General features: G+C 34.6%; 1 protein-coding gene across 1 annotated transcript; it reads right to left on the reverse strand.

Moving 5' to 3' along the window:
- Window positions 1-6: 6 nt before the first annotated feature.
- Window positions 7-855, reverse strand: LOC132010240 (olfactory receptor 5K3-like; the record flags this gene model as incomplete). Its single annotated transcript, XM_059388160.1, has 1 exon — window positions 7-855. A coding segment is annotated over exon 1 (849 nt), but the record flags the coding sequence as incomplete, so codon positions are not given.
- Between the last annotated feature and the right edge of the window lie 10,201 nt (window positions 856-11,056).

The following is an 11,056-nucleotide window of genomic DNA, read 5'->3' on the forward strand; positions in this document are numbered from 1 at the left end:
TAATAAAGGGATCACTAGAGTATAAAAAACAGCACCAGGTATATCTTCATCCTCTTCTTTAACTGAATGTGGTCGAATGTACACAAAGAGAAGAGAACCATAGAATATTGAGACAGAGAGAAAGTGGGATGCACAAGTAGATAAGGCTTTGCCTCTTCCCTCTTTGGATTTCATTTTGAAAATCATGAAAAGGATGCAGAGATAGGAGATTAGGACTATGATAACAGAGAAGACTAAAACTGCACCTGCAAAGATAAATAGCATCAATTCATTGATGTAAGGGTCAACACAGGAAAGTCTGTATAATGGAAAAACATCACAAAAAAAGTGATTAATTTGATTTGACCCACAGAAAGTTAACCTAAATAGAAACCCTACCTGAATCACGGGATGCAGGTTTCCAGCTATGTAGGCCCCTGTGGTCATCTGAATGCACACTTTCTTTGACATCATGGTGTGGTACTGCAGTGGGCTGCATATGGCCACATAGCGATCATAGGCCATTGCTGCCAGGAGAAAACAGTCTGTAGTTTCAGCAAGGCAGAGAAAATAAAATTGTGCCATGCATTCATAGAGGGAAATTGTTTTGTCCTTTGAAAAGAAGTTCTCTAACATTTTGGGGGTAATGGCACAGGAGCAACAGGAATCCATCAGAGCCAGGTTGCCCAGAAAGATGTACATTGGTGTGTGAAGATGATGCTCCATAAAAATCAATGCCACCAGGCCCAGATTCCCCACCATAGTGATCACACAGATAGTGAGAAACACCACAAACAGGAGGCTCTTCAACTTTGGGTGATCTGTAAATCCTATGAGGATAAATTCGGTGGTCAAGGAGTAGTTATTTTCAGTCATATCCACCTTCTCTGTTGAGATAGGAATTCTGGAGATGTAAGATTCTAATTTAGAATGTGTATAACTTTATTTCCAAATTTTTCTTTTTATAGCAAAGAGAGAAGCTTCTCCAAACTCCCCTTACTATCTCTGGATACAGGCACACAAACCTCTAGGGGATAGTCATTCCCCTAACATGTCATTTTATAACCTCAATTCTGAAAATCAACATTCCCATGAATATTTTTGTAATTGCAAGAAGAATGCTTACGATGGAAAATATTTGTCTTCATGAATTCATGTATGAATAGTGTAAAAATCTTGCATACTCATATTTGGTTCATTGATGACAAAGAATTTCAGTTTCAATTTTTGTATTAAGGATCCTTAAAATAAATTTACCATCAATTTTCATGTATACACATTTTTGTAATTGAGCACAAAGATTCCATATACTCTCCTGGTGGAGTGAATGCCTGAAAATAACATTCAACAAGTATTAAATTTCTATCTTAGGAATTGTATGAAGATCACAAAAGTTTAAGAATAAGACTTTCATCCTTTAAGAAAATTACTTTGGTTCTCCAAGGAAGTAAATGTCTGTATATTTTCACCTCAGATCCATTTCTATAAAAACTGATTTTATCCACCCCATCATTCCTGTCTATTTTCCCAGATATCTCAGTCCTCTTCTTCTTTATGTAGAGCAAAGTTTACATACAATGTTACTTAAGAAAGTTTTAACTAAATGCACCAGACCACACTGATTTTTACTTCCTGCATTCTCAAGCATACCCTATATACGCACAACAATCTAGAATTGTTTCTGAATTAAACTGCATTCTTAACTGTATGTTTTGAAGATATACCTTATAATCCAGGAAAAGTCACCATAAACTTAGTTTAAATAGTTAAACAAACTAAGTTAAAATAGCCTTCAATTGTGAGAAGAGCTAGAAAGGTGAGAAGTTGAAAGCGGAGAACAATGTATATAGGCTAACTAATTCAGATTAATCAATATTTATGGATGCTAATAGTAAAGGTAAAGATAAATTTGAATACTTCCTTTACCTGAGTGCTCTGAGAAGAGTCTTACAATATCAGGTTTTTTTTTTTTTTAAATGGTGGTATATCTTGTAGAATTTCAAGATATTAACTATAGTCTCAAAAACATTTGGGATTAAAAGAATGAAAATCTAGGAGACTAAGAAGTCAGTGTCAATAATTATGTTTCTTATAATGCAAAACTAAACTTTTCCATCAAATGCTTATGGGACTTCCCTACGATGATGTCAGTATATTTCTATGGGGAGATTCAGCTCCCAAAACATATTAACTCTGTGACATAAATTAAAGATGACCTGTGAGACAATGAGGTTAAAGTAAATGATCTTTGCTAAAGTCACTAAGTCATTTGATGATCACCTTGCTGATTCTTATGTAACTTACATCATGTTTAGAATGGTGTTCATTATCCTGTGCATAAAATGTAAAATAAGCCAAAGAGAGTCTTGGGTTAGTTTGGACAGTTATTGGAGAGATTAATATGGTTTATAAAGATGATTAGCATTTAGAGAGGAAAAAAAATGTGTGGGGTGTTTAGCTAGGCTCAACAACTCCTTCACATCAGTCCTTCACTCTGCATTGAATTGGTTCCATGTATTGTCACCAATCATGTCATGCACCTTTTTGAGAAACTATCAACAAATTGAGTTAGATCTTCAATACCTGCTGCACTAACTGCTAACATTTCCATTCTGTTCAACTTTTATCAAGTACTTTCTGTATGTAGAGTATTGGAAAAGATAATGGGGACTGTGGCACAGGATGTGAAAATGGTGGAGATAAGTTCTTAGTTTTTATATATGGCTCCTACAAGAAGCTCATCATCTAGTGGGGAGAAGGAAAGGCACTTTCATTGGTAACTAGTGTGCAATTTGGGCTGTAATACTAAAAAAAGTGTAAACATGTTATATAAAAATATACTGAGGGAAGGGAATGGTGACCAGGAGGAAGAAAGAAAGGTTTTCAAGTGGAAGTATAATTCCAAGTATAATCCTGACTTTATAGGATTATCAGGATAATAATTGGAGAAGAACGAGGCAAACCAATAGGTTGAGGGAGCCATGTATAAAAGCCTGGACTCGGAAAACAGTCAGATCTAATTTTAAAAAGGGACAGTAAACTGGAGTGGCTGAAGCTTACTCATACATAATACAAGGAGACCCAACAGGTAATATAAAAAGAAAAGAAAAATAGATTGGAAATTGTCCTATTTGATTCCTTATCATTTATTTTCTCTGCTCTGCCAGTTTACTAAAACCTTCTTCAAGGACACAACCAACTTTAAATGCCACCTCCAAAGAATATCTAATTATTTTCCTAACCAACTGTAGTGTTTGGTACTATTAAAGTCTTCTCTGGTTTCTTACGGTAACGCTCTCTGCCTCTGTCCTTGATTGCTGCATCTCAGTGTTTTACACTAGGACATGTTTCCCTCTTTGCCCTGAATGATGCTCCTTTCTGACTGTATCCTTGACCTCCCTCTTCTTTCATTCTAGACTTTTCCCCATATTAGCTCATCTGCTCTTTTGTTTTCAACTACCTTTCATCTGCTGATGGCTTCGGTAGAGGAGATATTTCAAACCATTTTGGTGTACATTGATACTAATAAGATCATTGGTAGTATGTCCTAAATATATATACTCTTACCTACAAATTAGATAGGTGTACCACTATACTAAAATATTATGCATTATAAAACATGAAAAGAGAAATTCAAAAAGAATTAGACTAAAGAAATGGGATTAAAATTTTTAATTTTATGTATTAATAATATTAAAACATTGTTTACTCTCCACTACTACTACTATTAATTAATCATCTTGGTCAGAAAAAATGTGATATATGGCTTATTATCTAAATCGTAGCTTAACACTGTGATACAGCAATTCAAGCACTTGTTTGAATTTATTTCCAAACATCTTAAAATCCTACAAAGTTGAAAAGATACTATACACAGATAGACCTACTCAAATGGGAGAAGAATACAAATTTTGAGTGGGTCTCAGAACAAGAAAGAACTCTTCAGCAGGTCCATACTGACTCAGCAGCCAATAGTATTAGAAATATCTGAGACACAGCAATAATATGGATGTTCTGGGGGGAAAGCATTTGCTGTGATACACTCCTCCCTTTCCTAGGGCCTTGGGGATATCCCTCAGGAGCATATGATCTGGTCTAATCTTGTGATATGTACTTCCAGTTTGTAGAATAGTTGAATTTTTTGAATAGTTAAACATCTTTTAAACAAATAGAGTTTAAACCAAACTAATTGAATAGCTTCTCCCCGCTATTTTGTCATTGTCCATCCCAGAAGCCAATCCTAGCAACAGAAACAAAAATAATTAACTTTAAGTGTATTATATATGCAGCTATTATATATATTATATATTTATTTATTAAATCTAGACATACACATGAACACAAACATATACAAGTGCATATATGCAGATCTAGATATATACTGTATTTGCACATACTCTGGTAAGCAATGACAATAGAATTTATGGAAATAAACTGGATATAGAATATCCAATATTACAGCTTATGGAAAACTTTAATAGAAAAATCATAATATATACCCTTCTGGTTTTAGAGCAAGTCTTTGTTCTCTGCAGGATTTATTAAAAAAATAACTTCCTTCTCTGCTATAAATTCTGCTATATGAAGAGCTCCAAGCCTTGAGACAATATGTGACCAAGAGGCAGAATTCTTTCATGAGCTGGAATTAGTCAGACTAACAAGTATAAGGTTGAGCAGGCCCAGTAGTAATTCACTGGAAGGTGAAAGCAGCACACCTAAGGATCTGGCATGAGCAGAGTCTGAGAATAAAATAGGTTAGACAAGCAGGTAACCTAGAATTTTGTGTCATCTTTCACTGATGTCTCCTGACAGCATACGGGGGGAAAATGAAGTACAAACAAGTCAGCTGCAAGAGAATGGAAGCAGGGGATGATAGTAGAAAAGACTGTAGACCCAAACAACTCTTCAGTCTCATATTTATTAGAAAGTGAGTAATAGCCAACAAAGAAGCTGGAGTAGATTACACAATGACTATGAGTCTTGTGGATACGTAAAAAGGAAGGCAAAATATGACTGGTTATATGACCTATAGTGAGCAGCCCAAACGAAAGGATTGTCTGACTAACTGCTGATGCTCCAGGGAAGGGGCGATAATGGAAAAATGAAGCAGGTGGTGTTCCACCCTGAGCAGGCCAGATGTTCCCAGCTAATCAGCTTCAAAGACCTATATCGTCCTCTCCCCCAGAAGCCTATTGCCAGTACATGCTTTTCTTAAGGCTATATCTAAGCATGTTTGGTCTAGTATAACTTCTCATAGGTTACATTTTAAGCAATATGTTGTTCTGAGGGATGGTTACACTTCACCATTGCTGTGGTCTCTTGCCCTCATCTCACATGTCTGACTTCAAAGGCCAAGTTGGTTCCTAGTCACCTTGGTATGTTGAGACAAGTCAAGATGTTTGGCTGCTAAAGCCTAGCTCCACCCAGCGTGACCTTAAAAGGCAACAAATAAGTGGAAATCCTCCCTTCAAGTAGTGTCCTGATTACCTATATTCGTTGTAAAGAAAGAAGTGGTCCAAGGTGAGAATGTATAGATTCATAGTAGAGATAATAGCTTGGATCTTGGTAAATAGCCTAGAGGCAGACAGAGTAAAAGGTCAGTGACCAGAAAATCTGAGGAAAAGGCATACAGATGGATGTACTGGAGTGGATATGAAGTGTGGAGTTCCTTATATTACATGTGAAAGTATACCAGAGAGCATCTATCATCAAAAAAATACTAAACTACCAAGTACACAGAATGATAGCTAATGGAGGTCACCTAGTTTTGTTCATCGGCACATGAATGAAATGCTATAGTGCCTGGGTAGAGGCTTGCATGTTCCTAATAGCATAGGCTCCAACTTTTCAAAGCTAAACCAGCTACTGTTCTTGCCAGGCTCTAACTTGTCCAAAACAGAGATCATTTTAGAGCTCCCAGTAAAAACAACATGCCTCAAGTCAGCCACGTGGAGGCAACTTTGTTGCTTTGAAACTCTCAACCAAATTTCTGTTGTTTCTCAACAGAAACAAAAGAAAATCACAAGGTCAGACAACACAATTAAGCCTATCTTTCAGAGATAAACCATCTATTAAAGGAATAGATAGATTATATCAGCAGAAAAGATTATACCCCAAAGTAGTAACTTCTTAAACTATAGTATAGCTTCCCTCCTGCTAAATAGAATCCTCTGTCATTACTGATTCAGAAAAAAAAAAAAAAGTAGGCATTTAAAAATAGGGAGAAAAATAATAGGCTCTGTCTCCACAAAATAAATATAAAAAGAAAACTGAAAATATGAATAGAAATATTTCATTTAATGAAGATTCTTCCAGGAGAGACTGTGGACTCTGAGAAAAATCTGAGGGTCTTGGAGGGGGGGTTGGGTGAGCTTGATGGTGGGTATTATGGAGGGCACATATTTCATGGAGGAGTGGGTGTGGTGCATAAACAATGAATCTTGGAACACTGAAAAAAAATAAAATAAAATTACAAAAAAAACAGAAAAAATTATTTTCAGAAAAATAAGCATAGAAAGAGAAAAATTCTAATAGTTTTCAACCTGAACTCCTTATCCTTAAACAAGCATTTAGATATGAGAAAAGCACCTTTTATGAAAAATTAAAAAACAAAATAGAGATGGAGAAAAATAAATGCACAAGATGAAAGATGACTAAATGTAGAAAATATATGGAGAAAAAGACAATCACTTTAGATATTGAGAATAAATTATAAGATCCTCAAGGAGTAAGAAAACTGAATTATCTATAAAAGGGTCTTTGAAGAATGGAAAGGAAATAGCCAAGAGAATGAAAGTGAAACAAATAAAGGAGTAAAAGATTTAGAGCAGGTATAAGAGTATGAAAAATTAGCAAAGATAATACACAAACATAAAATTGGAGTCCTGATGAAGAAAAGAAATAATGGAACAAAAATAGTATTTAAATTGATAATCCAAGAGACTTTTGGGCAAAACCAGAAGAATTTAGCCATATTTGTGATAATTGACCCAGAAAAGTAAACTCTAAGATATATCTTAGTAAAGCATTTGACTTCAAGTTAAAATTATCTACACCTCACTTTCAAAAAGGAAATCAGTTTGGTATCTCAATAGTAACATACAAAACAAGACAAGTATAACTCAGGACTCTCAATAAACTCATGGGGAAAAGGTGTGAGCCAAGGATTTTATATCCATCTATAGTTTCTAGTTAATATATGTAGAAATAATCAGGGAAGTAGAAAATTCCTGTGAGAACACACAGTAATAATTGTCACAGGCAAGGTCTACAGGTAGGCACAACTTTGAGAAGTAAGGTATTGTAGAGTCTCAAAATGTCTCCCCCCAACTATTTATTACTTACTGGAGTGTTGTTAATATATTTTCACAGAAAAGAGCATAACTATTTTCCTCTTGAGTGTAGCCTATACCAAGTGACTGATCTTTAATGAATGGAGTATGAGAAGGGAAAAATAGTTAACTTCACAGTGGAGAAACCTAGCAGACTCCACCTTAATCAAGTGGTCAAGGTTAACATCACCAGTAATAAACCCTGTGGTTATCATGTATCCCTGATATGACACAATGAAAAAGAATTTTTGCTTCTGTGATTATCATCTCCCAAATTTATAACACAAGTACAATCATCAACAAATACCAGACAAACCAGAATCTAGAGACCTCCTACAGAATATGATCAGTAAGTACTCTTCACTATTGTCAAGGTCACAAAAAAAAAAACACTGAGAAACTCTCAGATTGGAGGAGATTAAGGAGACATGAAGCTAATTCCAAACTGGCATCCTGGGACAGAAAAATGACATTGTTGGGGAAAAAAAGTTAAAATCCAAAATGAGGTGCATAATTAAACATCTTATTTTTAATGTAAGTGCAATGATTATTTAAAATGTTAACATTAGTAGAACTTGGGTGAAGTGTACCAGAGAACTCTGTAGTCTCATTCTAACTCTTCTGAAAATACTTATAAAATAAAAGGCTAATTTTTTTTTAATAAGCGGAGGTAGAGAGCTAAATTTAAGCTCATTAACACGCAAATACTAGTCATATTGAAGTAATATTATTTACAGCTACCAGACCAAAAGTAGCATCAAAAATGTGGAAAAGGGGATTGGATATATAATAAAGATATTAACAACCAAAATGAAAATACAAACCATCTCAAAAACAAAAGGAAATAAAAAACACGAGAAAAACAAGTCATATAAATAAACAATAAAATAGTGTAATAAGATGTTAATTTTAAAAAAATATATATGAAAGAGTTTGGACCAGCCGCAGAAGTTAATATAAATTAATTAATTCACCTATTGCAATAAAACATTTTCAGATTTTCTCTAGAAGGAAAACTCAGCTCTATACTTTGTACAACAGATACAAACAAAGTGACTCAAAAAGTTACAAGTAAAGGTATGAGTGGAGGTGTATCAAATAAGTATAAAAAATAAGCTAAAAGCCCATTAAAAAAAATAGCTCAATATTCACATAGAAGAGTCATACTGTTTGAAAAAGAAAAAAAGAAAGAAAAAAAAAGAGTATCACTACATACTGATACAGAATGATTTTCCTGTCATGTTTAAAGTAAAGGAAAAAAAATCAGTGTAGTATGTGAGTGTGTGCACAGTGGATTCCTTACCACTTGAGTAAGGAAGAAGGAGAAATACGATTGTTTAAATATGCCTGCATATTTTTGTATTTGTTTTCTTGTCTTTTTAAAAGAAACAGAGGAGATATAAACCATAATTTATTGACTTATTATTGCACATTGGGCTTCTTTGAAAAAGGTCTAACTACCACACTGCAGTAAAAAGCCCCCAGGTTTAGCCTAGACATCTTGTACAAGAGAGCAAGAAATCTATCAGAGGCCACTGCACTCTTATGAGAAAGACTCAGGAACTATCTTTAAGATAATTTTGGCATCCAAAAGAATAATAATTATAATGGATTTAAGCTGATAAAACATATTCAAATCTATAAGTTCATAATGATAATTTTCAAAATGTTAATGGTCTTCATAGAATATTGAGAAAACACTTTGATTTTTTTGAAAACTGGTAACTAGGTTTCTTGGCTTTCTCTATGTGAATTGTATCTATTATGTATTCTCAGGTTGTCTTCACTGAGGAAGTAAAACTATGAGCATTCAATGTGAAAAAAGGAAAGAGGATGAGACGGGAAGAAGAAGAGAGGCAAAGGAGAATAGGATGTAAAAAGGAAGAAATAAAAGGAAGGGAAGAGAAAGGAAGGCAAGGCAAAAGGAAAAGAGAGCCAAGCAGTCAAGGAAGAAAGTAAAAAGTAATCTACCACTATGTAAGAAAATGAATTTTAAAAGTGCCAAAGATATTCATTCTGATATTTTATAAAGCCAGTGGCAAATAAAGCTGCTAAAATTTCCAGAAAGACAACGAAGGAATGTGAATAAGATGACATAAGTATTTTCAGAAGCAACACAGCTTGCTAGAATATAAATGAAGGATGCCTTCAATGTTTAAGAAGGAGAATTATTTTAAACCTAGAATTCTGCAGATACCAAACTATTAATTATGTGTGGGGAAGAGCAAAGATCATTTGCAATAGGTCTGGACTTCAAATGTTGACTGCCAAAGAAATGAAATCTCTTAGCAAAATAAGAGAATGGACGATGAAGAAAGCAATAGAAAGCTTAGAAACAGAGTATCTAACACAGGAATTCAGCAAAGGGAATTCTTAGCAGGGCACTTGATCATTGGGCCCAGAGAGCCACTTCTCTAGTCTGGAAGAGGATGATGGATACTTCAGGAAAAGTCTCTAGGATAAAAAAAGAACAAAGGATAACTTAAAACAGTTGAGTTTTCAAGGAATATATTTGATAGATACATGAAGAATCTAACTGAAGAAATTTGGACCATACTGCTGCATAGTAAGGCCTGACTATTAAAAACCCAAAGCTGGGCGACTGGGTGGCTCAGTGGGTTAAGCCGCTGCCTTTGGCTCAGGTCATGATCTCAGGGTCCTGGGATCGAGTCCCGCATCAGGCTCTCTGCTCAGCAGGGAGCCTGCTTCCTCCTCTCTCTCTCTGCCTGCCTCTCAGTGTACTTGTAATTTCTCTCTGTCAAATAAATAAATAAAATATTAAAAAAAATAAAAATAAAAATAAAAACCCAAAGCTAACATCATTCTCAATAAGGAGAAACTGAAGCTTTTCCTCTATGGTCAGGAATAGGACAAGGATGTCCACATTCATCACTTTTACTCAACATAGTTCTGAAAGTCCTATCCACAGCATTCAGACAACAAAAAGAAATAAAAGTCATCCAAATTGGTGAGGAAGAAGTAAAACTTTCACTATTTGCAAATGACATGATATTCTATATAGAAAACCCAAAAGACTCTACCAAAAAATACTGTTGGAACTGGTAAGTCAGTTCAGTGATGTTTCAGGATATAAAATTAAGACTTTTACTTCTCAAGGTATGTCTGTATTGCGATGTATTTTCCTCTTAGGACTGCATTTGCTGAATCCCAAAGGTTTTGAACTGTTGTGTTTTCTTTTTCATTTGTTTCCTACATATTTTTTATTTCTTCTTTAATTTCCTGGTAAACCCATTCAATTCTTGGTAAGATATTACTTAACCTTCATATATTTTTTATCTTTCCAGGCTATTTTTTTTTCATGTGGTTGACTTCAAGTTTTACAGAATTAGAGACTGAAAATATGCATGATATGCTCCCAAACTCTTTGTACTTGTTTAGGGCTGATTTCTGATCAGTATATGGTCTATTATAGAGAATGTTCCATGTGCACTCCAAAAGAATGTGAATTCTGCTGCTTTCTGATGTAATGTTCTGAATATATCTGTTAAGTCTATTGGGTCCAGTGTATCAATCAAAGCCATTGTCTCCTTGTTTATTTTCTGCTTACAAAAGTCTCAAATACACAACCTAACCTTATGTCTAAAGGGGCTAGAAAGGGAAAAGCAAATAAAGCCTAAAGCCAGCAGAAGGGAAATGATAAAGATAGAACAGAAATAAATGCTATAGAAAGAAACAAACAAACAAAACAGAACAGATTAACGAAATGAAGAGCTAGTTCTTCAAAA

This window comes from Mustela nigripes, chromosome 2, assembly GCF_022355385.1.
Source record: "Mustela nigripes isolate SB6536 chromosome 2, MUSNIG.SB6536, whole genome shotgun sequence".
Classification (NCBI taxonomy): domain Eukaryota; kingdom Metazoa; phylum Chordata; class Mammalia; order Carnivora; family Mustelidae; genus Mustela; species Mustela nigripes.